A 27,811-nucleotide genomic window follows, 5' to 3' on the forward strand; every position below is an offset into this window, starting at 1 on the left:
TTGACACAAAAGTTCGTTCTAGGTCACCCTGTATTACAACTTTAGTAACATAGTAACACTACTAGTTACCATAGTAACACTACTAATTACCATGGTAACACCCTGTATCACAACTTTGTTGTTACACACGATCCTTCTCCAGGCAATCACAACAGAACTGGAGAGTAAGGAAGAACTGATAGAGGAGATGATGAAGGAGAGCGAGTATCTGCTATCTCTTGCTGATAACGATCATCTGTATGTTATCCCGCTGATCTGGGAGATAAGGTGACGAGCTTCAGATCCGATTGGAAGGTCAGTGTTAACTGTTAGAGTTAGTCGCCCTAACAATCCTGAAAAGGGTTAGCGTTTAAATTTGTTTTAAATCATGAAAAGGTGTTCGCAACATGCGACGTTAATGTTCTGACGACGTTAATGTATTACTATTAGCTGAACGAGTCCGCAACAAGCGGCCGGTTACCTAATACCTGGTTACCTGGTTACCTGGTTACCTGGTTACCTGGTTACGCAACATGCGACGTTAATGATCTGACGACGTTAATAACTATTAGCTGAACGAGTCCGCAACAAGCGGCCGGTTACCTAATACCTGGTTACCTGGTTACCTGGTTACCTGGTTACCTGGTTACCTGGTTACCTGGTTACCTGGTTACCTGGTGATCGGACGACGTTAATGTATTACTATTAGCTGAACGAGTCCGCAACAAGCGGCCGGGTGTTAATTCATTTTGAATATTGTCTCTGTTTAAATAGAGGCTAACGTTTACAATCTTACTTCAGAAATTCTGCGCAAAATGTAGATCCCAAGAAAAACGCCTCGAACGAACGTACACTAAAATCCGAAAACTCGAGGCTGCATTGGATAAGATCTTGCGATGGCAGAACGAAAAGGAGAAGGAGCTGGCTGCCGCACCTCCCATCTCATCTGAACCCCACATTATAAAGGAGCAACTGGAGCAGATCAAATCTCTGCGAGCAATTGTGGACGGGTGTGAGAGTCACATAACAACGGCTAACGAGCTCGCCAGAAGTCTTATCAACAAGGCTAAGATGGGTGCAGATTCCATGCCTCCTCTCAAGCAGAAGTTGGAGAAGATTAACGAGGGCTGGAAGAGGATGAACGACACTATTACTCAGAGACTCTACGATCTGGAGTCTGCGTTGAAGAAGTGCCAGGGAATTGAGAAGGCCCTGGAGGATATCAAGAGGTGGCTGGACGAGAAAGAAGCTCAGTTGAATGTTAAAGACCCTCTGCTATCACTGATGAGGGGTTGCAAGAACAACTCTCTAAATACACTGTCAGTATCTGTTTTATCCCTACTTTGATTTAGTTTACCTTCTTTTCAATCCGTCCGTTACACTTACAGTTTAATTAATTGACCGATCACTTTAGTCTAAATTTGCTACTTACTCATTCTGCTTTTTTAACACCAACATTTCGAACAGGAATTAAAGCGAGACATTCACGGTTACGAAGGTGTTATAACGTCCATCACCGAGAAGGCCCTGGAAGGTCTGTCGCTAGATGATGCTGACAAGATGAAAGATAAACTTGCAAGCCTTCAAGACAGATACAATTCTATCAGAAGCGACTGTGATGATCATCAAGACAAACTTAGTGTAAGTTTATGTCTATATCTGTGTTATAACTAGTGAACGTACACACAGCGTAAATCATTGTCACAATGGATTGTTTAGGTGCAAAATATATGGCTCTGTCGATCACATCTCAGTGACTGCATCATTTCACCTTCAATTGAAATGTGTCTTAACTCAATCTGTTTTTCAGGAGGTGTACAAAGCCATGGATAACCTAAAACGAGACAGGGAAACTATTGACGGTATGATTAAGAGATCCAAAGAGCAAGCAGGTGAAATGAGTCCCATTGCATCCAGTATTCCTATTCTCAACTCCCAACTCAAGGAAGTGGTTCAACATCTCTCCTCTATCGATGCAATCAAACCAGAGATCGGTTGGTTTCTTTTTCAAAATCATGTTTTAATTTCTTTTTATCAAAATGCCACTATTCAATAATTTGCACATATTAGCAATCGCGTGATTCAACTGAATTTAACATAAACAGTGATGAACTGATTTCAAGAAATTGACACCGCGTATCTGAATATAACATGGTTGTTTTTCAGCATCATTCGCTCAAGAATGTGATGATGCCTGTGATCTGATGCTACTCCAAGCAGCTCCTAAGCTCCAGAGAGAAATTTTGAAATATCCCAAAGCAGTTGAAGAATCTGTTCAGGATCTTGAAAAAACTGCAATTGATCGAAAGAAAGACATCGAAAATAAGATTCAGGAGCTGAAGGAAATAGATGATAAACTGGATAACTTTATCTCTGAGTTAGCTCGAAACAAAAAGGACTTCGACAGACAATCGTCAGAACCTACCCTACATCCTAAAACTAAAAAGCAACTGGTTGATGACTTCCAGAAAGTTCATCGTGCCCTCGAGAAGACCTTAAATAAGATAGACAATAAAATAGACGATTTCCTATCTGACTTGGAGGAAACACCATTCCTTAAACGAAGACTGCAGGAGGCGCGACAGAAACTGGATGATTTCGCATTATCGTTAGTTCTTTAGATTTCTATCTTTTCTTTTCTTGTTCTGCTCTTGAGCGTTTTTTTAAAACAAACTTTCGTGATCATAATGTTATAGTATAACTTTAATACCGTCTTAAAATTCATTACAATTTTAGATTGAATTCCGGAAGAGATTCCGCTGACAAGGTTGAAAGTATCCTGAAAAAGAACGAGAAGGAGAGACTTTCCATGATGGAGCAAGTTCTCCTACTGGATGAGGATCTTGAAGCTTTGGAGCCTATCTCGATAAATGTAGCTGCTGCTACTGCTCAATCACTGCAGAACATGGTATAGAATCAAGAATGTAATCTTTTATCTTTTGTACTGAATTAGTTAATTGTCCCTTTTAATTTGTTATTTTCATCCTTCAATTAGAAACTTTTCAGACACTCTCTGAGAGATGCGAGACCCTGAGACGAAGTCTGTCTGATCTGAAACTTGATCTGGACGACGTCGCTAGCGACATTCCAGCTGCAACCAAAAAGGAAATTGAGGAAGAACAAAACAAGCTATCTGAGAAGATGGACAGGATATCGGATAAGTTGAAGAATAGAGGGGATGCTTTGGATGGAGTACTTCCTTTCATAACTTCGCTGCAGGTTAGCTGAAATTAAAAACAGTATGTATTATATTGGAAATAAAACAATGCTGCAGGATCGTTGCAAATCAAGGACGAAAATGGTCGGAATTTTAAGTAAATAAGGCAACGATGTTACTTTATTATATTTTCAGGATATTGAGGCTGACGTTCTACCTTGGTTAGACGACATGTCTATGTCCATCGCATCCGAATCTGCCAAACCAGATACTCCTGAAGAAATAAAGGCAAAGATCGCCGCTGTCAAGGAGCTCTTGAAGGACATAGAGGCCCACAAAATTGATTTGGACGATGTGGCCACGTTCGGAGAGAGTGCTCTGGAGCTGGTGACTTCATACGATCCTGATAAGATGTGCCAGAGTGCTGTAGATCTCGGAGTTCACCTCGAGGAAGTTCAGAAGAGGTACAACAATCTGAAGTTGCAATTGGATGACCTTGAGTGTGAGCTGACGAACCAAGAAGGTATCGCTCAAAAGCTTGCCGAGATTGCAAAATCGTTCGACAAAGTCCAGGAGTACACTGACAACATGCCCAAACCACGACTTCAAGAAGCCGAACTTGTGCAGTTCATGGCAGACATTGATGAAGAACTTGGAGATGTCTTTATCCTAGAGGAAAAGATGAGGGTCTTAGAGAACGAATATCCCAATTCTGCTTCCGACCCAGCTGTTCGAGCTCAACTGGAAAAAATTAAAGAGACTAAGAAAACTCTCGAAGATAAGAAAGACGACCTCAGAGACAAAAGTGACATGTTGGATGCCTTGTCAGAGGACATGGCTGACATCAACAATGCCATCAAAAGCATTTCCCCCCAGAAGAACACTGTTCCTCTCACTGATCTGAAGAGTGTGGAGGACAATGAACGGTACCAAGAGGATTTGGAGCCTAAGATCTCATCTCTGGAGGATAAGCTGGAGAAGTTGGAGGAGGTCCACGCTCGTATTTCTAAAGATTGCAATCCTGCTGATGTTAAGAAACTGCAGGCAAAGATTGATGATTTGAAGAAGAAGTGTAAGGACAAAGAGGAGAAGAAGAATGAGAAGATAGAGGAGCTAAAGAAAACTAAGGATCATCTCCACAAATTTGATGATGCTTCCCAGAAACTATCAACTTGGCTAGAGAATCAGATTAATGAACTGAAGAATCAAGAACCTCCTTCAACTTCATCCAATATCTTGAAGGAACAGCTAGATCAACACAATCAGTTTACCGATGATGTGCAGGATGAGGGTAAAGATCTTTTTAAGGATCTTCTGAAGATCGGTCAAGTCTTGAAGAACGACCTCTTGCAGAACGATAAACCTCTTAATGATAAGGTTTGCCATCAATTTAATTTTGTATTTAGTTCTTTATTGACAGTTCAACTTTATTTAATATGGTATAATTTTATCTTCTGCAGTTTTTGTTATTTTTGACACTGCAATAGTATCTAAACCATACTATTTCTTACAGATCGCAGAGCTACAGAAGAAGTATGATAATCTGCTGAAGGACGCGACAAAGCGACAAGAAGAGCTTGAAGCGGCCATGATGGACGCGAGGAACATCAGGGATACCCTGGACTACATCATGCCAGAACTCCTTGAGAAGGAAACCGAGCTTCTTAAAGCAGAGAAGCCAGGTAAGAAATAATATTGATAACTGAATAGAGGGTGCTTCGTTTTTTCTTCTAGTTTCTAACGTCGGATCTTCAGCAGGACAAGCTTGAAAATAAGTTACAATTGCTAACACGTTATATATTTCAGGTGCGGACTTAGAAACAGTCCAAAGTCAAGTAGAACACCACAAAGCTGACGCCCAGCAGCTCCAGTCTCACGCCCAGCTGATAGCCTCCCTTCGTGATCAGGAGGGTCTAGGCGAGGAGGATCAGGATCTCCTGGACGAGATCATGAACAAGTGGGACCGGTGTAACGAGCTGTCTGACGAGAGAAAGGAGGCACTTTCTGGTGCCTTCGACCAGATCCTCGACTTCGAGAAGGCTCTGGCTGATGTTGGTAACTTCATGGATGCAGTGGAAGCTCAGCTGATCGAGAATGACGGTGTTCCCCTGAGTAACATTGACATCGTGGATGATATGATGGGTAAACACAAGGTAAATTAAAACCCAAAACTCCGATTTACCGCGGAGTTTCGGGGAAAGGAAACATCCGCGGTAAATCGGGGTTTGCGGTAAATTGGGGTTTTACTGTAAAGTGTAATAGTTGAAATGTAACGACCCTTATTTTGTTGTGATATGCTCAGCCTTAATTTTAAACAACTCATGAAAGTTTCACGCGGAATCTAATTTAACTGCAAGCTAACAATATGCAACACCCAGGTGATACAAGATGCTATATTAACAAAGTCAGCAGACGTGGAATTTGTGAACAATCTTGGTGACAACTACAAGAACGTGACAGACCCAGATCAAGCTGCTATTATCGCAGATAAGCTTGAGGAGTTGAATAAGAAGTGGGACTGGCTTTTAGGTATGTTTTCATGTTTGCTGGGTAGTGTTTTTGGGTATCTAGGGATGGGTTAAAATTCTGGGAAATTAATTTAACGATCGGGTGATTATTTAAACAGTTTCATTTATTTGGTAAGTAATTTGGTTAGTAATGGGTTAGTAATTAAGTAGTAATTTGGTTAGTAATCAAGCCGAGATGAACCAAAAAACTTCAAAACTTTCTGATTGCATATAAGGTGTTTGGTCATTGCATGGGTTACTGGAATTATCGACTAAATATTACTTTTTAATTGAAGATATGAAGATTAAACAGGTTTTTAAACGCAACTTATTCATATTATTAATATCCTAGAACTCAGTGCTTCAACTCAACATTGGTCTATTGTAGAAAAGACAAAACTGATTGATTTAGCCCAAAAGATTCTAGACAGACAAAACTATCTGGATGACCAGGCTCTGACTGACGAAGGTGACTACAAACTAATAATTTGACAAACATTCTGACAACAGTGTAACATTACACCGCTTTATTCTGACAACAGTGTAACATTATGCCGCTTTATCTCGATTCTATAACAATACGATTATTTTATTTACATTTTACTGACCATATTTTTTAGATATTATACATTCATCCAATATCTTTCATTCAGAATGATTTTTTTAAATCTTCATCTTGGGCGCTTGCTTTTATTTACTCCTTGCAGTTGACTTTTTGATCTGTCAGTCACCATTAAAATAATTGCAATAACCTCCGTCTTTGGCGTAAAGCTTAATAGTTAATTGCGCTCGAATTTTGTAGTGCATCTCATGAATCTGGTTGTGTTCGGGAACACTAATCATCAAAGAATCACTGCTTCATTGAAACAGATGAGGACCCTACTGTAGATCAGCTGATTGGGTGGTTGTTTTCTCCTGGAGACCCCATTTATCTTCTTGCATAAAGCAAGCTTCTTAAGATAGGATTCACAGCTGTTGACAACTATTTCAGAACATTATAAAGTGTGTTGTGATGAATCTAAAAAGAAGAAAAAGAAGAAAAGGAAGAATAAATTTAAAGGCAGCGATGAAAACGAAGAAAAAGACAAGACAATTGGTAACGTCAAAGATGAAAAAGAAAAACCGAAGAATTCTAAAGAATTTAAACCCATGAATGAAGAAGTTACAACTACCATGGCCTCCAATACTACTGCAACAACCTCAGAACGAAGGAAAACCATATGCCTCTCCGTGGATTCCTCACACTTTCGAAGACAAAGCAGCACAACTCCATCCCCCGATAGTTTCCATCTAGGTAGTCGTGAAGGGAGTCCTTTAGGTGCTATCTATGAAGGTATGCCTGGTGCTATTGGCTCTAGATAGATTTGCTAAATTAAAATATATTTCTTCATTATTGACAGATCATCGAATTAAACGTTCTTTACTTCATCGATTCACTGTACTCTTCAGACTATTCTCCAGACAAACACAAAAAGAAGAAAGACAAATCTAAAAAAGATAAGAAAGGTCTACTACATTACCTTATTTTTTACATTCTTGTTCACCGTTTAGAAATGTGCTGACAAATTTGAAACTTCTGAAATTCAGAGCTTGACTTTAATTTTATAATCTAACTTTTTTGTTTTAATCAGACCGACCTAATGATCAAGACAGTACAGACAAGAGTAACAGAGTCACTGAACAGACTAACAAAACTAACAAAACTGAAAAAAATGACAAGACTGACAAACCATCGACAGGTTTTATTGTAATATTTAATATTTCTGCTTTTGTAAATTTTGCACTAAATTGGGAAAATGTTCACCAAATTTAAGCTCGTAAGGCCTAGGTAAATATCAGGTAATAATATTCTAAAACTATAAAAATTACAGTGTTGCCAAACAGTCAGTCAGATACTCAGTCAGATAGCTTAGTTCTTCCTCCTCGACATTCGTATAGCGTGGACCAGCCATCCATTTCTAACATTGATAAATGTCATCCTGAGGACCTTCCTGAGGGCATGCCGACTAGTTCAAATGAACAACATAAAAGAAATGATAAGGAAACATATCCAATCCAAAATCCTTGTAAGGTTGCAGAGCTACACAAGAAAGAAACTGGTCACTCTCCAAAACAAGGTTACTCTCCAAACAGTTCTCAACGCGAACAGGGATCGTATCCAAAGAATGATGCGAGTACTGGTTCGTCGTCAATAAGGGATTCTTTTGAAGACAGGCCACTAGGTAGCAATTTATTGAGTGAACCTTCTAATACCATCGTACAGACTACAACCTAGAGATCAGAGCCATTCACCTGCTGAGGGTTCTCCTACTAGTTTTACCCCTTCAACCCATGCTTCCGGAGGTGCAGATAATGATAGCGACGCTGATTCTTCGCCTAATACTGATACTAAAACAAGCACGTCCCAAACACCTATATCTGAAAGAGGCCCTGAAACTAGAGTCCCTGATTTCAAATCAAAGATACCACGAGTGTACGATAACGATAAAGATAATCCGAATCCATGCAATTCTGTTCCTACTGCACCGGGAAATATACCTACAATGGGATCGAAGCGAGCGAAAAGAGTTTCCTTCGAAGACACGCCCAGCTGTAAATCCACTACAGATAGCGTTAAAAATTCTGAAGCAAAACCTAACAAACGGGATCTGAATAAGAATAATAAAGTGAAACCCCTTAAATCATTAATGCCATCCTTAGATTTGACAACTAATCAGGAACCAATACAAAGGGAGATTGACGGAGCTTGGACGAATCGACCAACAGCCCCAAGAAAACTTTCAGCAAATACCGAAAAGGCATGGACATCTCCGAAAGGAACTTTTAAAATTCCTCCTATCAATTTGAGAAGAAATTCAGTTTCCGGAATACCTTTTAATAGTGGTTCAACTGATTTTATTGCTTCTGATCCTAATCCTCAGTCGTTAGATCAGGTAAGGAGAAAAGGAATACATTCAGCTCCAGGCACTGAGCTAGAACCTGATCCATCCCAGAAACTACCGTTACGAGCTAGGAGTCCATCGTCACGGAATGCAAGCCAGAGACAACCTGCCCGTAAGTTTTCTAGTATTACGCCTAAGGAAAGTCAGAAAAGAGAAAAGAAAGTTTCGTTCGAGAATAATGCAGCGAATAGACGTGGTAAAAGTCACCGAATCGTGAAACCAAACCACTTGGTCGGACCTAAGGATAACATCTCTATATCTGATGGAGGATATGATGGACCTGCAGGGAGAGTCACGCCACCTTCTTCTAGAAAATTCTCCTCTGGTTCCGAAATGGCCTGGACATCCATGAAAGGCACCCTTAAGATTCCTGCCATTCCAAGGAGAGTTTCATCGATATTATCTCCCGTGGATCCCACCGACAGCCGTAATGGAAATAATGAAATCTACTCACAAAATGATTCCACTCAATCCAAGAAAGGAGTCGTACCACAATCTGAAACGGCATCTTCTTCAAATAATTCAAAAGTATCCAAGACAAATCCAGCGAAAACTCGACCGAGAAAAAGAAGCAGCCCCAAAACCCCTCCAAGTGATACTCATCAGCAGGATTCAAGCGACGTGATACAAGAAGATTTAAAAGACCCTGATATGCAATCAGTTGTTCCGTCCAGGACAAGAAATAGATCAGGGTCTCCTCTCGCTGGATCAGCCACAGATCTATCTCGAAGATCCAATCCTTCAAAGGCTCCAACCACACAAGATACTTATTCCGAAATAAGAACGAATAGAGCTATTCTGCCTGAACCACAATTTACTGGAAACAAACCCAAGGAGATTGCTAGATGGGGAAAGGAGATGACTCTCAAAAATGAAGCTGTCATTAGGCCTGTTAAAGACCTTTATTCTTCAGATTCCAAGTCCTCAAATTGGAATCATGATGATCCTATTGACAATTCATCAAGCGAAAGACAATCAGGAAAACTTGCCAAAGATCCCAGTTCTAATTCCAACACTTCGCACATTTCTGGATCTGTTAGTAATTCATTGGGCGAGTCTTCCACCAGTGTTCACGGTATATCAAGTATCAAACTCATCGAAGATCTTTTCTCCTCTGATTCGGTGTCACTGGAATCAGAGAAAGAGTATAAGGTTCAACTGGCTAAAAAATCTCCCAAAATGTTCAGGAGGGAGTTATCCTCTGACCCTGAAATGGCTTGGACATCTTCTAGAGGAATTCCTCCAATCTCAAGAAGAATGTCAAGTACATTATCACCAAGTGGTTCTGCCTTACCCGAAGAAACAACTAAATGTGATTCAATTGATGCTGATGTAATAAACCTACAGATCACAACTCAACCTGGAGATTCGTATTCTAAAACTGCTCCCAACGAAGGCATGGTACCGAAATCTAAGTCAATAAGGAATAGATTCAAGAGCCCCACGAATGCTGTTGCTAACCCGGATACCAAGTCAGTAGGCCCCACTAATGAAAGAAGCAGGTCAAATTCGCCTGTTTTAGCATCAAAACCAGCTTCTTCACGAAGACCCCGGCGGTCATTTGGTTCGCCACCTTTTGAATCTTACGATGAATCTGATGCTTCAAAATCAGAAATAGGGGCAAGAATAACTCCTAGTCCAAGATTGAAGAAATCCCCCCATAGTCAAATGCAAGTTTTCATCCCAAAGCAAAAGAAAAAGCTGTCAGCAAAAATGCAGAATTTATCTCCAGAAAATGCCAAAGATGATGATATTGATGTACCAAAAAATGCCAACGAAAATGATTATAAGACTGAAGTACCGAAACGTAATAGCAAAATTCGTGTTCCATCTAGTGGAGCTAGATTACCTTCAACAACATCAAAGCCGAAAGTTGTAGTTCCTCGGCCAGTGAGCAGTAGAATGTCTTCACCTTCCAAGTCCACTAATAAGGATCCAACAACATTATCTGCTCGTAACAGTAATGGGAACTCATCGAGAAGTTCCAACCTATCTGGGAAACCACATCCTTCAAAAGCAAAATCACCGCAGATGACGGTTGTCATTCCAAAACTAAAACAGGGCGAAAGAGTGAAAGGAAGTGGACCATCACCATCGCCGAAGTCTAAAATTAAAAATGGATCAGCTATTGCACAAACTAGTAGGAATAAAGAACCTATCAGAAATCCCTGCTCTACTCCGCCACTGACAATATTGGGCCAACCACTTCCAACTGCTAGTTCTGATTCTACCGAGAAGGGAAACGTGACCCCTTCAGCGCATCACTATAGAGGTAGGACGTCTCCAAGAATTGCACTACCTACTCAATCTTCAACAACGTCTCCTTCAAAATCTCACCAGACGAGCTCTATTATACCCAAGCCAAAGGTTGCTCACGCAGGAATCAGATTATCCCCGGGTATAAAATCTTTGATCTCTTCAACGAAATTACAAGCACCTCCATCAAAATCACCTCAGATGAACTTCAAGTCACGGTGGGACCCTACAGTCAAGAATTCTAGGGGGTCCCCTGATGTCAGACCATTTAGTCCCTCGTTAAAAACAGAGAGGCTTCCTTCGAAATCACCTCAGATAAAATTCAAGCCACGGTGGGACCCTACAGGCAAGAATTCTAGAGATTCCCACAAAACCAGATCGCCAAGTCCTTCATCGAAGGTTCAGGTGACTCCATCAAAATCACCTCAGATGAACTTCAAGTCACGCTGGGACCCTACAGTCAAGAATTCTAGGGGATCCCCTGATATCAGATCATTTAGTCCCTCGTTAAAAACAGAGAGGCCTCTTTCGAAATCACCTCAGATAAAATTCAAGCCACGGTGGGACCCTACAGGCAAGAATTCTAGGGGATCCCCTGATATCAGATCATTTAGTCCCTCGTTAAAAACAGAGAGGCCTCCTTCAAAATCACCTCAAATGACGTTCAAGCCACGGCGGGACCATTCATTAAAAAGTAGAAACGAATCTCTAAAATCCGAATCACGTAGTTCCCAGGAGTGGTCAACAAAAATTATTAGATCACAAACGAGATCACCTAAAATGAAGATCATGGTCCCAAAGCTGAGACAAAGTCCTGAACGAGATAGAAAGCTTCTCTCTCGAACACGGATAAGTAATGATGCTACATTGATTTCACATAACTGTTCCAATGTAAGAACCCGACCTTTATCATTATCCGTAAGAGCTAGGTCACCAACTCTAAGTCCTGGTCGATTCATAGGGGACAGGGTGAGCCCTTCTCAGTTAACCCTCAGGTTAAGAACTCCTTCGCCCATCAGTGCGAGGGGACCATGGGATTCCTCCATAACAACACCAGAACCTAGATATGTGAGGAGTACTTCCCCCTCACCCATACTATCTCCGATCAGTCTACCCCGTGATAGACACTCCAGCTCAACAAGGTTTTGTACCAGCTGTCCTCCTGTTAGAACCGGACCAGTTCTATATACTTACAACTCATTTGCTATGGAGCCCAGAGTTCGATATAAGTCTCTTGAGGATCGACCACCATGGATATTGAACTTCAAGCCACGCCCTTTGTTCTCTGTGTTGACGCCTCTTGATGATATGAAGCATCGTAGAATGTCCATCAGAACGGCAGTAAGGCATGTAAGGAGTCCTACTTATTACACTTACAGAACGCGTTTTGCTTCTGCCCCAGCGGAAACAAGCTCTTATCCTAACAGAAACTTGAGGTCCCCAGGTTTGTAGTCTAGTTGCCTTTGAAACTTCACTATCAATTATCTTGTCGATTTCCTGGGCGGTTCTTACTATACCTTTTCTTTGCGATATAAACATGAGCCGGTAACAATTGCCACTTTACCCCAGTTCCAGTGAATAAGACAGCGGCCCTGCCTCGTTATGATGAGAGTGAGACTGACAGTTCGGTACAGGACCGTGAGGATCTGATTAAATTAGCTGAGGAGGAAGTTCTCGCTATTGAGACCCAATATGAACTTACGAACCCTAAAATAGAGCTGAGTGACATTTCCGAGAACACTGAACTAACTAATGAACTAAATAGTGGACAGATAATTGAAGAAGTTAATGTAGATATAACTGAACAAACAAATGAGTGAAGTGCTCGAAATTTTACGTAGTTTTAGACTTTTTATTTAGTTTAATATCTAATGTGTGGACGACAAACAGATAACAGACCAAAGCTTACAGTCAGACCAGATAACAACGTAGGTGTATATCTCTTTTTTCTCAGGAGGGAGAATTTTCGGTGGGAAAAATTGTGGGTTACCAAATGTTTCTAAGTCGTTCTGAACATAAATGAATTGAAGAGGGAACGGGTCTGGTTATAATATTTGATAACTTATATATAAGCAAATCACGACATAATATACCCTTTGTACTACTATTATTGCCGCGTCATTGATTGTTTATGTTATTTGTTTATTGTCATTATCATCATTATTATGCTTGGCTTTCATACCAGCCCCTCTAACCTACAATCATGTAACTCTATCTCATACATCATGTCTGATGGTAATTCGACTAGACTGGTAGACAGCATTCTGAAAAATGCCAAGATCGCTAAAAACAAGGAGGAGTTTCCTACTTAGCCGTTTGCGTTGTTGTTAAGCGGAGGTTTAGACTTTTAGGCAAGCTAATTATTCCATACTCCGTGGACCATTAAATCATTTACTATGACGACTTATGTGCAATTAACAATCTGTGAAGATATCTCACACTACGATTAAGCACATCGGCTTCGTTAATATTATTCGTCTAGCTTTTGCTTGTTACAAACCGATCATTCCTCGGGGTTGTTTTTGTATGACTGTACCCAGCCACGATGCCCATGAAACCAGCTGCCCCGAGGCTCTCTATGGGAGACGTGCCTCCGGGTTTCTTTGCGAGAATGAGGCAGATTCAGGAGGAGATGAAAAATGAGGGACCTGACGGAACTGCCGCTAAAAAGTTTGCGGAGGACAGACGAGCTAGGGAGAAGGCTGATCGCGTCAGAAATGCTATGACAGAGGCAAGGAGGAAAGATCTGGAAGGGTTGGAGAATAAAAAAGCTGACCTTGATGAACAATTAGCTAAGTTGCAAGTGCAGAGTCGTTTAGAAAAAGAGAAGTCTAACAGGTCGAAAGCAGAATGGGATAAAACGAAAGCGGAGTTGGATGCTGAAAAAGATAGATTGAAATCAGATATAGCTCAACTGAACAAAGACATTGCTAAACTGGAGCAGGAAATCCAAGATCTACATTCTGTGAGAGATAGAGCCACGTTAGAATTCGAGAATGAAAAGAGGGATTTGCTTTTAAATTTAGATGAGCTCAGATTGTCAAAGTCTAATTTAGAAGGTTGTCTTAAAAAATTAGAAGAAGATGAAGAGGCTGAGCGAAAGAAAAGTGAGCGACTTACTAAAGAGCAGCAAGATCTCATCAATAATCTCAATAAGCAAATTGAAGAAATTACTACTGCCATTGCAGATCTGAAACGCCAAGAAGAGGCTTTAAGACGGAAAATCGCTGCAGACGAAGCAGAGCGAAATGCTAAGATGAAAGATCTGGAGGATCAAGCAAAGATGATGCAGTCCAGATTAGACATGTTAAATGATGATGAGGATTCTTTGAATAAAACGATAGAGGATTTAAAGAGGAAGCTCGACGAACTAAGAAAAGTATTTGATGATCAGAAGGAGAAAGACAGATTGGCTAAAGAGGGCTTTGAAAAGCAAGAGAGTGATCTGTTGGGCCGACTTGCTGAGCTTACAAAGTTAAAAGAGGAACATGAAAAGTCACTTGCTCATTGTCGGCAAGAACATGAAGATGCAGACAAGAACTTTGCCGAAGACGCTGATAATCGGGCAAAACGTATTAAAGAACTCGAGGATCAAATTAAGGGAACGGAAGATCGAATAGAAGATCTTAAGAAAGATGAAGCTGAAGACAAGAGAGTACGAGCTGAGCATGATGAAAAAACATGGGCAGAACTTGAAGATTTGGCCAGGAAAATTGCGCTATTAATGGCGAAAATATCGGATTTAGAAGCGGAGGAACGAAAGCGTACCACCGAACTTGCAAATGGGAAAATAATTTGGGATAAGAAAAAGAAACAAGATGAAGCCAACATAGATGATAACAAGAACAACTTAGAGTCTCTACGCAAAAGGAAAGCTTTACTCGAAGGTAAAGTTGCTGACGTTAAGCAAGAAATGTCCGAAACTAAAGCAGATAATGACTCGAAAAATCAGAAGAGAACTTCAGAAATGGATGGATTGAAGGATGAAATTGATGATCTGAAAAGATCTATTAAGGATCTTGAGGAAGAGATAAGGAACTTAAAAGCCTCTTTTGAAAAACTTCAGGAGGATCAAAGATTAAGAATCGAACAGGATGAAAAGATGATTGCAGATCTAGAAAAGACCAAAGATAACTGCAATGGCAAAGAAGAGGAATTGAAAAGATTAAAGAAAGAGCTTGAAGAAAAGATCAGAGCCCTCAAAGTGAAGCATGAGGAAGAGTCGGCTGAGAGACAAAAGAGAATAAACGAGCTTTGTGAAGATAATAAATCCCTAAAGTCTTCCATTCGTGATCTAGAGAATGAAATTGAACGGTTAGAAAAACTGTTGGCGGAACTTCAAGAAGAATACGATAATCTGTTGAAGAAACAAAACCGAGCTATTAAAGACGGTGAGCGAACAAAGAAAGAGCTTGAACAGCAAGAAGCTGAAAACAAGAACCTTCTTGATGATCTCAACAGACAGACACGTAAAATTAAAGATTTGGTCGATCAGATCAATAGTGAGATTGAGAAACTCCGTCTGAAAGCTGACGTTGAGGAACAAACAAAGTTGATGAATGAAGAAGAGATTGCTAGATTAAGAGCGGAGCTAGAGGGGGCAAAGCGAAGAGAAAAGGAAGAGCAGGACAAGCTCAACGACCTTTTGCAACAAAACAGTGACATGGAGAAACGTCTGACTGATCTAGAGGAAGAACATGAGAAATTAAAGGCAGATTTAGAAAGGGAACGGAAACTTGCTGAGAAAAGAAAACAGGACTTAGAAGACAGAAAATTAAGAGCTCAAGGGATCCACAAAGAAAGAGCAGATAGGATCAATCGGTTGGCCGATGACATAAAGTGGAAGAGAGATGAGAAGGAAAGGCTCCGACTGGAACGGGAGAGTAAGTTTATTACTTGTCATCGTACCGACTCATCATATCGCTGTACCACCAAACATTAGACTGTTACTTCTATCCCTTTATTATTTTGTGTTATCTACGTCCTTCACAACTATCAATCACACCACTATACTATCATTACATCATTTTTAGAACTTCATGTCGGTAATCTCAATATTGGGTTAAGTAATACAATTCCAGCAAAAAAGCGAAAAAGAAGGGACCAAGTCCCTGGTATTACAATTATCAGTGGTAAGCGTTGGCATTCATCTTCATCGATTAATTTCAGATGAACAGAATTAATCCGAAAGCAAAAACTTTAAATTTGTCATACGTTGATTGATGACAATTCATAATCATTTACAGTTTTCTTACGATGACATAAGATCCAAAATTGTTTAAGCACACTGTGCGATCTATCACCTTTGATTACGAATTGGCCTGACGATTAAACCAATACCCAGTTTACAATTTCAAATCCATATCCAATGTTCTTTACTCTAATCATCTCACAAATTAAAAACTTATCCATTAAATAATCTCCTCTATACCAGGAGAGGTAGCTGAAAGGGAAGCTGGCCTCCAAAAAGCAAGAGACACTACAGCAGCTATAGACATGCGACTGAACGACCTGATGGCATGGCTGGAAGATCAGGAGGAGTACCTGAAGGGTTGTGGTCCTGTCGCTGATACTTACGATGGTCTTGTGGAACAACTTGGTGAACATAAGGTAGGTTTCTTGGAGCAGTGATAAACTATTTATTTGTCTCGGCAGCTGTATCATGCTATCTTTTCTTGGCTCAATCGATTGACCGTTTGTCAATAGATAATAGAAATAGATCCCCAGTATTATTCCCGCCCTTAAATATTTTCCTCTATTTCAGAAGGTACGCTGTTTCCTTCTATTACCACTCTAAAATGCTGTTGTAACTATTGTATTCCTGATAGTGCACGCTAAATAATTGCTATATTCTAAAATAAATTCTAGATTTCGGAAAATACCTGTTAATTACTTGCTATTTTCTAAAATATTTGCTCTAATTCAGAATGTGCACGCTAAATAATTGCTATATTCTTAATTACCTACCGTCTTATATTCCTGAGCACGCAAGTGACTTTTTATAATCTAAAATACTGTTCTATATTTCAGAAAATGCACACCTAATACTTGCTATATTCTAAAATACTTGCTATATTTCAGAACGTACACGCCGGGTTTGATGAACACCAGGATGATTATGACAGTATAGTGATCACATGTCAAGAACTTCTGACCGAATCAGAGGATCCTACTGTCGGGGAGTCACTGGACGAGAAACTCCAGGACCTCGGACAAAAGTGAGCTTACTTATATTTCGCTTTGGAACTATTTGAATAGAGTAGATCAGTGAACGGATAAAGGTGGTTTTATCGGATATTGTCCCAAATCAGGGTTCACTGAACAATATTTTTAGGTGGGACTCAGTTGTGAAAGCATCGATGGCGAGACAAAGAGCGATTGAGGAGGCGATGCAGATCTGTCATGACTTCCAAGACTCTGTCAACGCTATTCTTGAATGGTTACCTGACGCTGAGAATGCTTTGGATAGTCTGGAACCAATCAGTGACGATTACGAGACTATTTCCGAGCAGATACAAGAACTTCTGGTATGATTTTAGTTGTTTTCTAGATTAAAATATTCAGCTTTGGTTCTTTAATTTTCAGTTGACGTATTCTCTACATGACAATGTGTTAGATAAGGTAACTTGAAATAGTTGACGTAAGACTGTGTCAACTAAGTCACGTTGAATTACAACTTAAATGTGGGAATGGAATCACTCACACGCAGCACTGTATTTTATACAAAAGGTTGAAATACAGTAGACATGTTTACCTGCGTCACAGTGGGGGTATGTGTTTAGGGTAACAAGATTTAAACCTGTTGATGGTTACAGACAGTTTACTTTAGCTCTCGTAACTCTCACACGGTGAAGTCACTGCTCTGTCAACACTTTCTTATTCCTTACCATTCAGTAACACTTACCAAGTAATTTAACGGATACCTTACACGGCTTTTTTCCTCTCATAATTGCCGGGTTTTGTTTCCGTTTTGTAGGGGTTATGGGCGAGCTTGTTATTAATTTTGAATGGATTGATATCGGTATTGATGAAGACGATGGATGGGAATACAAATATCTTGTTGAGATTATTGATCCTGATTATGGATTATTGGAGGTAAACAATTGTTTTTCACTGGCTGTTTATGAGCATTAAGTAGCAGAATAACGTCCTATTATGATATCCGCTCGAGTCAGTTCCTGTTTAAACGGCACTGTTATCCTATAATTTCAGCAACTGTCGTACTTCATGGCGGACCAGAACACAGCTGTGGAGCAGGTCTGCACACTAGGAGCTATCAGAGAGGAGACCGGACCCGCTCTTAGTGATGATGAGAACGCCAGGTACATACAACCACCTTTTGATTATTTTTCTTGATATTGTGATACCTTGCAGCTAGAAATATCTTTACTTCTCCAGAAAGTTATTTTGAGACTCGCGGTTTGATTAAAGGTCACTGACACTTTTATGGCTCCGGTATCTGGGAAACATTTTGCTGTCTGATTTGGAGCAAAACATCATGATCATACGCGCGCCCCTGAGATTACTGCAGTAGTGCAAAGCATACAAAATACCGCTAATATTAAATCTCATGACATAGTTGACAAGCAAAAATCTCTGGGATCATTCTACGTTGTGCTATATTTATATTCACAACTTCTAGATTGGATGATCTGGAAGGTTTTGTTCTAATTTTAGCATCTTATTATAGCTCTACAGCACAGTGGCTTAGAAATATTATGGCGGAGATAATTCCTGCACCTGCTGCCAATGGACAGTGGAGTAATTACCCCCCCATCATGCGGGGGCAGGCAGGCAGGCACCCTGCCCCCGCAGCGGCATTTTCGCATACAATCAAAGTTGCGGGTCCGACAAGGTTCTAAAAGGATTTATCCACTATCCAGGTTCTTAAGAATGTGAAACTCAGCTGGTCCTAACTCCCACTCCTTAACAGAGCGTAGACCGTCGAATTTTCATTCGGAAGATCAAAACTTAGCACAGATTAGCGAGCTCTTATAATTCGGGAAGGGAGGGCAATATTTGAACATTGAAATATGCATTGGGCTGGTCATTACATGCTCCTCCCATCAGGTACAAAGAGATGAAGGATCGTTACAAGGAGCTGTGGAACAAGATAGGGGCCCGACAAGACGAGCTCAATGCTAGACAAGAGGCTCTGGAAGCTGAGGACGATCTGGCGAGCTTTGATATTACCGAGTGGAAGAAGAGGTTCCTCAGATGGATGGACGGCAACCACGAGCGGTAAGACTAAGAGTTAAACAAATATGAAAACTTTACCTTTTTCTTGGGAACCGACTTTTGAAATCATTATTTTATATTTGTGTGATCAAAAACCGGTCCCCAAACAAACATTACGACTGTTTAAGTTAATCCAGTCCTGACATAGTTTACTCCTTAAACTAACCGACAGCCGATTGGTGTTAAACCCACACTACCGTTTAACTAAATTTACTTGACTGTTTTTTAACTATATTTACTTGACCGACCACACACAGCCTCTGGGAAGTTACCCGCAGAGACACGAAACTGGATATTAACGACCCAGACCGACCCAGCCCTATTGAAAAGAAGTTTGTATTAGTTTGTGATTCACTATCATCTTGATCTGGACTTTAGACGATTGATGCCAACACTGACTGACTTTTATACAGACTTTGTACTTAAACAATTAATACAGTAGACAGTGTTAACCGTATCCATTTATCACCTTACTGTTTCCCCATCCTCACCATCCCTATCCCGCAGTATTATCGATCTGTTCCGCAAGTTTGATGTCAACAAAGACGGAACTCTCTCCCACCAAGAGTTTAAGGACGGTATAATCCAGGCTGGAATACCAACACCCCGCTCCTGCTTCCCTACTATTATCAGAGAATTTGATAGGGATGACAGTGGGGATATCAACTATAGGGAGTTCGCCGCTGCACTGAAACGATATGAGGTTAGTTTTCTGCTCCTCGGATAATATGAGGTGATGATCATGAAATCAATGACTTAATCCCTCGATATTTGAAAATTCTAAAGCAGCGGTAAAAAGCTCAATAATAGTACCCTATTCAGAGAGAAAATAATAATCGTATCAGTCTAAACAATCTACTCTTTAAAAAAGGAGACCTGACCACCCTGTGGTTGTCAGATCTAGCTGTCTTGATCTGTACTGATCACCATTTTAGGATGTCTTGATTTCTTTCAGGGGTTTTGAATATTTTAATGGTGTAAACAGTTTCTTAATAATGACCACCCTGTCCGCAGTTCAAGCCTAAAACAGAGGGAGAGCACATAGACTACGAGGTACAGAGAGCAGTAGATCGTTGTTCTTGCAGGAGAAGGTTTAACTGTGTGCAAGTCGGTGAAGCTAAATACAGGTAAGATCAACTTTCCTCATTTTCTCTCTCGTGAAAATTGCGTGTCAAAGCTAAACTTTTCAAAAATGAAATGAGCTTTGAATGAGCTGCGGTGTAAGCTGAAGGAAACTAACCTACCCAAATTTAGTCCGGGTAGTGATTCGAGCAAGAGATTTAACGGTGTATTATGGAGGTTGGTAGTACAAGCATGTTAACCCTCTCCGCTACTATGCTATATCATATATGAATGTCATGTTTTTGCAACTCAACTACCCGCTTCTTTGCCTAGGATTGCTATGAAGGATTGTTATGGGTTTTCAGTTTCAGGGATTTGGATTCAATTTAAAGTTAGGTTTTATTTAGGTTCAGAAGTTAATGATTTGAATGAAGTTATAATGAGTTTTCTGGCAATGCTTTTCTCGAATAAAGTTTAAAAAGGTTCTCTAAACTTTTATATTGGAATGCTGGCTTTTCGGATGCTGAAATCTTTTTATAAACGCCTTCATGTAATGCTATAAAATGTAGGATCTTATTTTAAAATCAACTTCCTGCAACATGAATGGATTAACATTAAACAGGGGGTCTTAAATTACAACAATATCCTCACGGGAATTTAGTGATTTACTGAGGATATATTTAGTGGATGCTGCGAACTTGCTTTAAAGAATGCTAACAATTCATCATTGGGGATTACAATTTTACATTAGTCATGAAAGAGCCAACATCAAACTCACAGTTAACGCCAGCACTCGCATTACTGATATTAACACTCAGCACTAACACTCACATTTAGCACTAACACTCACATTCAGCACTAACACTCACATTCAGCACTAACACTCACATTCAGCACTAACACTTACATTCAGCACTAACACTTACATTCAGCACTAACACTCACATTCAGCACTAACATTCACATTCAGCACTAACACTTACATTCAGCACTAACACTTACATTCAGCACTAACACTCACATTCAGCACTAACACTCACATTCAGCACTAACACTTACATTCAGCACGAACACTTACATTCAGCACTAACACTCACATTCAGCACTAACACTTACATTCAGCACTAACACTTACATTCAGCACTAACACTTACATTCAGCACTAACATTCACATTCAGCACTAACACTCACATTCAGCACTAACACTCACATTCAGCACTAACACTCACATTCAGCACTCACGCTTACACTCAGCACTAACACTTACATTCAGCACTCACGCTTACATTCAGCACTAACACTCACATCCAGCACTAACACTCACATTCAGCACTAACACTTACATTCAGCACTAACACTCACATTCAGCACTAACACTTACATTCAGCACTAACACTCACATTCAGCACTCACGCTTACACTCAGCACTAACACTCACATTCAGCACTAACACTTACATTCAGCACTAACACTTACATTCAGCACTAAAACTCACATTCAGCACTAACACTTACATTCAGCACTAAAACTCACATTCAGCACTAACACTTACATTCAGCACTAACACTTACATTCAGCACTAACATTCACATTCAGCACTAACACTCACATTCAGCACTAACACTCACATTCAGCACTAACACTCTCCATGATAGTCTATCACTCATAACAAACACTCACATTCAGCACTAACACTCATATATTTCCATGTAACTTACAAATGTTGACTAAACATTTCTCAGGTTCGGAAACATGCAGAAACTTTACTTGGTTCGAATCCTTAGCACCGTGGTCATGGTTAGAGTTGGGGGAGGCTGGCAGCCGCTCCATGAGTTCTTACAGAAATACGATCCTTGCAGGTAAAAACAGATTTCTAAGTTTAGAATAAATAAAGTTATAATATCATTTCCTTGAATTAGTGTTGTGTGTGAGAACTGGGAAAATGCGATAAGTCAGCTGTTGTTTAGTCATTTAGGAATTTATCATTCAAATGGAGGTCATTGTGAAAATTATTCGTGAAAATATTTAGCCGTTATCAAAGACTACTCGATCAGAGGTGAGCGAGTGCGTTGCTATGGCAACGAGTGTGGTGAGGTGTGTTGCATGCGAGTGCAGTGTGTTAAAGTGCATGGGTATTATGGGTATTGGGGGTATTTATATATATCTACAGGTTCATTAGACAGCTCTTTCTAGAGTTTTGTATAATAATGTAGGAATCCAATCAGAGAAGGTCTTGAAACCACGTGACAGCTCGGTTCATTTGCTGCCAGCTGTATCAAACTGACATTTACCTTGAGTTTTCTTTTTGCAATACGAAACATTCCACGCCGCAAACAATTAACCAGCACTTTTGAGAAAAAACTGTGTCTTTGACCATATGGCGCCTCTCAGCCACACCCATACTCCAATAGTAAGAAATCATATTTAACTATAGCTGTAACTATAGAGAGTCTGAGTAAGTGATTAAGTTGTATTGACAGCAAGTTAGTTACCCGGTAATGGTTACCATATTGGTTACCATATTGGTTACCATATTGCTTACTATATTGGTTATCTGGTTACCATATTGGTTACGTGGTTACCATATTGGTTACGTGGTTACCATATTGGTTACCATATTAGCACATTGGTTACCATATTGGTTACCATAAAACAGTATTACAAGATGTGACTCCGGCACAATGTAAGTTCACAAATAAACGTGACTGACTTGTTACTAGGAGGGCTGAGAAATAAGCACTGTGTGAGAGTTAGCTGTTAGAGCCTTCTTCTTCACGAATTTGTGGAAAAAATTTTTCTGAAGAAGTCTGATTTTGATTAAGGAGACAGAAATTTTATAAGCATGAAACTTACTGGTTATTAACTGTAGAAGCTGCGAGCTAGACCTACAAAAGAGGTCAGTCAACCAGCGCAAACGATACCCCTGGATGGGGGTGAAGGCAGGAGTAAGAATGTCAGGATTGGTGTAAGTAACCCCACTATCAGTGGCGTGGCGTGTTGTAACCCCACTATCAGTGGTGTGGCGTGTCCCCTTCGTAATGTGCCATCGTGTAAAATGTATACAGGTGTTCACTGTTCGTGTGTGCAGCATATCTGTTTTCTCTTTAAATTTATATGACGACAGATAACACGGGATAACAGTGTCAGGTGACTGACAAAGTGGGAGCTATTTAATAAAGCGGGGAACTAGTGGTAACTAGTGGTAACTAGTGGTAACTAGTGGTAACTAGTGGTAACTATGACGACAGATAACACGGGATAACAGTGTCAGGTGACTGACAAAGTGGGAGCTATTGGTTACCATATTGGTTACCTGGTTACCATATTGGAGCTATTTAATAAAGCGGGGATTGAAGTGTAACATCTTGTGAAGCATCCGTTGTAAAAGCAAAGTTTTGTATATTTGCTAACCTTTGCCAGTGTTGTCGGGTTATGTTTAACTAGACTCACCTTAGTGAGGTTGTGTTGTTGTGACTTCCAGCACTGTTTCTAGAAGTTTTGGTCATCTTTTTAAAACTGACTGTTAAGTAAGTGTGATGATGATCAATCTGTTGTCTAAACCTTATCTTATCTCTCAGAGCTAAAGGCAGGACCAATGTGGATCTGGGCAAGGTTAAGCTGAAGAAGGACGGTGAGGGACGGGTCATCTCTCCGCTCAAGTTCCTGACAAAGTTTAAACCTGGTTCTGGACCCGGCACTCCTAGGTAAGAGTTAACCTCATATTATGTAGGTGTAACATACGCGGAGCACGTTAATTATTCAATTAATTAATTAATCAAATAATGATTTACAATTTATAATGTTTTTGGTATGGTGTGTGAATGTGATATTATATCGATATGATGTAATGTCGTTGTTCAAGTGGAGCATTGTTATTCTGTGGAAAGTTCAGCAACCTCCCCTCCAGCCTAGACAGCAACTGCGGCACCCGGCACTTAGACAACACACATAGAGACACACTTGTCTATTTTACACAAAAGAAACCCTGTGTTAACGCAAGGTAGCGCCAATATACCCGCTGACTGTGTTTACACTATTTCAGCTCTTTTCCCCCACAGCAATATTAATATTGAATGATTATCAGCATATTTTGTGGCTTGCGGAAGAGAAACCTCCCAAAATGTACTTCATCAATATTTTAGATATTTTAGAAATGATTTTATATATATGGCATCATTGATCGCGAGCTCCTATATATAGCACACCATACAAATGTCAAATTGTTCAGCTTATGATTTCAAGCCATTTTGTTCATAGAAATGTCCCAAATTCCTATCATTTTGTGTGTGCCGCCTTTGAATCGCTGCCTTTGCGTATTTGTCAATAAGCAATAATCACAACTGTGTTATTCGTATCGAACTGCTCGCAAGATTACAAAATAAAGTTAAGAAATATCTCCTTGTGTTTATCTTAATTAACAACATCTGATTATCAGGGCTCAAACGCCGGACGGACGTGCAAGGAAACCCTCAGCAGAAACTTCAAGGGGAAGGTAAGCAAAAATTCCTCAATTTATATCTTTACATCCTCTCAATTAACGTATCTGACTGACACCACACAAGTTTAAACTCGAGACAATGATAACTGTCTGACTGACAATGACTGACTAAACTTTCTAGGATGAGGGCCCGGTCCTCCTTGTCCCGGTCCTCCTTGTCCCGGTCCCCCTCACACGAGTCGCCAGAACCCCGAGAAGAGCAGCTCGGGGGAGGTGGTCAGATAACAGGGGTAACTCGTATCAGGAGAGCTAGTGTTGCTGCCCCCATGGGGGTACAGCAGGACAGACCTACCAAACAGAGGGTTAGGAGACTCAGCTCCATTGGTGGAGAGTGGAAAAACTGATTTTACCAATGACAGTGGTTAATTGTAACTTACCGACCTAATCTTTTACTGAAACACTCAATATTAGACATATATTTGTAACAACTGGCTGTGTTGTCTCCAAATGAGGGAAATGAAACGAATTTTGGGGAATTTGTCATGATGCATACTGATTACTGGACTGACTGCAAGTTATAGATTGTTACCATAGGTTTTTAGAAAGTACGTAGTATTTCTTTGTGGTTTTTTAGATGTACAGTTTTTATAAGGTGCATATAATTCTGAAGTATCGAGTATCTCTGACTACTTATTTCCACGTAAAAAACGTTTGAAATTCTTTATCCTGGCTGGAAAATTACTGTAAATTCTATAGGAGAGATCTGACATCACCCTTAGAACTAATTGAATTTTATTTCACTAGCATGATAAGCCTTCTTGGCTTTTGCTTAAGATATCAGAACTGCCTCAAATACCAATAATGACAGAGACTCAGTCCCACCAGAGATACAGCCTGCCAACATTTTATCGGAACAGAATTTTAACTTTGTATGACGGACAGACATTTCTACCTGCGGACAGACACACAGACAGATTGACAGACAGACACGCATATAGCAGCGTTACACAATGCTGACTTGTGAACTTTGTAACAACGCGCGCACTGGACGCTGCACCCCTCTGACCAAGTGGGCGATTATTCCTAAGGTAAACATTTTACAGGATTACCATGTCTGCTGGGGTACGGCAAAGTGCTTCACGAGAGTTTGAGGGACTCGAAATAGAGCACGACGCCAAGCAAATATCCTTCCCTGGCTATAAAGTTAGTAATAAAATAATACGTGATATTATTATTACTGATATATTATAGCTAAAAATAGGTCCGATTATTCTTCAGAAATCAGATTTCACATACAGAGCAACAGAATTGCACCACAATGCCGCCCACCATATAAGGAGCTAAAGTTGTAACCAGTAACCACCCTCCCTCCCCAGGTTAAAGGAGGTTACGTCTCCCCCTACTCCTGCCAAGCACTGGGTCTCAAGAAGAGGTCTGGTTCTCAGGGGTCTCTCTGTTCCTCAGGGAGCACTGAGTTTGACAGTCCAGTAAGGAGGAGTCCCAGTAAGAACCTCAACAAGAGTGGAAGTAGAAGCAGTGTTTTGAGTAAGAGCAGCAGTCGTGGAAGCATCAGCAGTCGTGGAAGTGCCAGCGTTAAGGGACCTGGTACTTTCGGTTAGTTCTCATTTTATATTCAATTAGTTTCCATATATACACATATTTTTAGAAACTTTTGATTAATTTACCCAGCCTGTATAAACATTACTAAACAACTAACATCTAGCACCAGGTATAGCTGCACGAGGACTTTCTGCAAGTACGCCGCGATCAAACAGCAGATCAGATTTGACAAAACCAGGAACGGCCAGGGGTACACCCAGCCCCGTCACCCGTCCCCGACACATGTCACCCAGATCTCAGAGCACTGTGGGCATGTCGCCCAGAACACCCACCCCCAGAACTCCTACTCCAAATAGAGCCTCACCCATAACCAGGTATGTAAGAGCCGCTAGTTCATTTATTTAATAGGTTTATAATGTAAAAATACACTTTTTAATTTGATTTATCTCCACCACCATGGTGCAAAGTAAATTATATGATCATAAAATAATAATGCAACCTCTCTTCAGGACCCAGAGTGAGGCGAGAATGAAACCCAAAACAGCGCCCCCCGCTGGTACCAGTACACCTGTCCGGCAGCGAACTGGTGCTGTCTCTAAATCAGGTAACTATACCCACTTTATATTTATATGTGTGAATATCTGTCTGATGGTTTGAAAAACATGGTCGATTTGTTTCTGTATGGTTTTTCTCCACAACTCGCTAAGATAAACAATCTTCCCAGATTCGACGGGGCGGACACCTATTTCCCGGAGGAACACAGCCGCCAACTTGAGTTCCTCCACTCCCACAACCTCTACTACCAGACCAAAACAGACCAAACCAAAGAAACCCGCGGAAACCAAGCAATAATCTTTACACTTTAGGAATCTTTTCAGATATGCAAAAACTTTATTTTTTGTGAACAGAAAAGTGTTTATAATGAATAAACACTTTTCAGATATGCAAAAACTTTATTTTTTGTGAACAGAAAAGTGTTTATAATGAATATGATTTTTATTTATTAGGAACGTGTGCTCTGTTATTGTGCTATCTTGCATGATAGAAATTGTGTTTGTTTACTTTATAAATGTAACTTTTTTAATTATTTTGTGACCCCTAATCAGGGCCAAAAATTGAATCTTTTGATAGATATTTGAAGCTATTGGGAAATAAGTGTGTATAATGTAGTGTTAGTGAACCTTGGCAGTTGGCAACCATCGTTTGCCAATAACCACCGGGCCGATTGTTATTGGGATATATTATCGGAGAGATCGGTGGAATGTTATCGTTCAATTGTTGAATATTCAACAATTATTTACGCTGTGTTCCAAGTTACTGTTAGTTGATTGTGTTAAAATTTTCAGAATTACTCAGAATTGATCTTTGAACTTTAAATCTTATTGCATGCTTTTGAGTTTGAGGTGCAGAGAATAGTTTATGAATTGTCTTACATGGTGTATAATAGTCATTAGAATTTGAAGCTTCAACTTAGAGAAAAGCTGATACTTTGAACAGACTATCAATTTGTACCATGCCCGATGTTATAGACGGCTATGCTTAAAGAGTTTAACATATAGTGAGTGTATGATGTATTGATAAAACACATAGTTTTACCCAACTTGTTTTGCAAATGCTACTCGAATTGATTTTTTAAGAACGGTTAATAAAACCCGACAAATTTTACAATAA

General features: G+C 40.1%; 5 protein-coding genes across 12 annotated transcripts in view; 4 read left to right on the forward strand and 1 right to left on the reverse strand.

Moving 5' to 3' along the window:
• Positions 1-1,326, forward strand: part of LOC134822554 (plectin-like) — a 122,566-nt gene extending 121,240 nt beyond the window's left edge. The window contains exons 32-33 of the mRNA XM_063833668.1: positions 143-267; positions 801-1,326. Of these exons, the coding sequence (XP_063689738.1) occupies positions 143-267; positions 801-1,326 (651 nt within the window). The remainder of the gene's footprint in view (positions 1-142; positions 268-800) is intronic.
• Positions 1-27,811, reverse strand: part of LOC134817291 (double-stranded RNA-specific adenosine deaminase-like) — a 536,580-nt gene that overhangs the window by 266,165 nt on the left and 242,604 nt on the right. The gene's annotated exons all lie outside the window — the stretch shown is intronic.
• Positions 143-27,753, forward strand: LOC134817136 (microtubule-actin cross-linking factor 1, isoforms 6/7-like). Of its 8 annotated transcripts, none has more exons than XM_063826259.1 (28): positions 143-294; positions 781-1,298; positions 1,447-1,620; positions 1,790-1,973; positions 2,146-2,587; positions 2,716-2,887; positions 2,986-3,198; positions 3,332-4,513; positions 4,650-4,818; positions 4,943-5,289; positions 5,515-5,665; positions 16,276-16,451; positions 16,923-17,059; positions 17,176-17,368; positions 18,054-18,163; positions 18,912-19,082; positions 19,587-19,782; positions 20,094-20,206; positions 20,334-20,378; positions 21,885-22,001; positions 23,012-23,107; positions 23,721-23,846; positions 24,578-24,634; positions 25,684-25,783; positions 25,957-26,194; positions 26,304-26,514; positions 26,650-26,744; positions 26,865-27,753. In XM_063826259.1, the coding sequence occupies exons 3-28, from the start codon at positions 1,540-1,542 to the stop codon at positions 26,990-26,992; spliced, it is 5,250 nt and encodes a 1,749-aa protein (XP_063682329.1). In that variant the 5' UTR covers positions 143-294; positions 781-1,298; positions 1,447-1,539; the 3' UTR covers positions 26,993-27,753. The 8 variants fall into 8 exon arrangements, with proteins under 8 accessions (XP_063682329.1, XP_063682337.1, XP_063682361.1 ...); XM_063826267.1 differs by having other exon boundaries at positions 26,310-26,514; XM_063826291.1 differs by lacking the exon at positions 23,012-23,107.
• LOC134817194 (uncharacterized) lies at positions 8,919-12,514 on the forward strand. Its single transcript, XM_063826337.1, has one exon. It carries the CDS (start codon positions 8,919-8,921, stop codon positions 12,291-12,293), a length of 3,375 nt encoding a protein of 1,124 aa, XP_063682407.1. The 3' UTR covers positions 12,294-12,514.
• Positions 13,387-15,783, forward strand: LOC134822642 (uncharacterized). Its single transcript, XM_063833808.1, has one exon. It carries the CDS (start codon positions 13,387-13,389, stop codon positions 15,781-15,783), a length of 2,397 nt encoding a protein of 798 aa, XP_063689878.1.

This window comes from Bolinopsis microptera, chromosome 1 (assembly GCF_026151205.1).
Source record: "Bolinopsis microptera isolate Bmic1 chromosome 1, MBARI_Bmic_1.0, whole genome shotgun sequence".
NCBI classification, from domain to species: domain Eukaryota; kingdom Metazoa; phylum Ctenophora; class Tentaculata; order Lobata; family Bolinopsidae; genus Bolinopsis; species Bolinopsis microptera.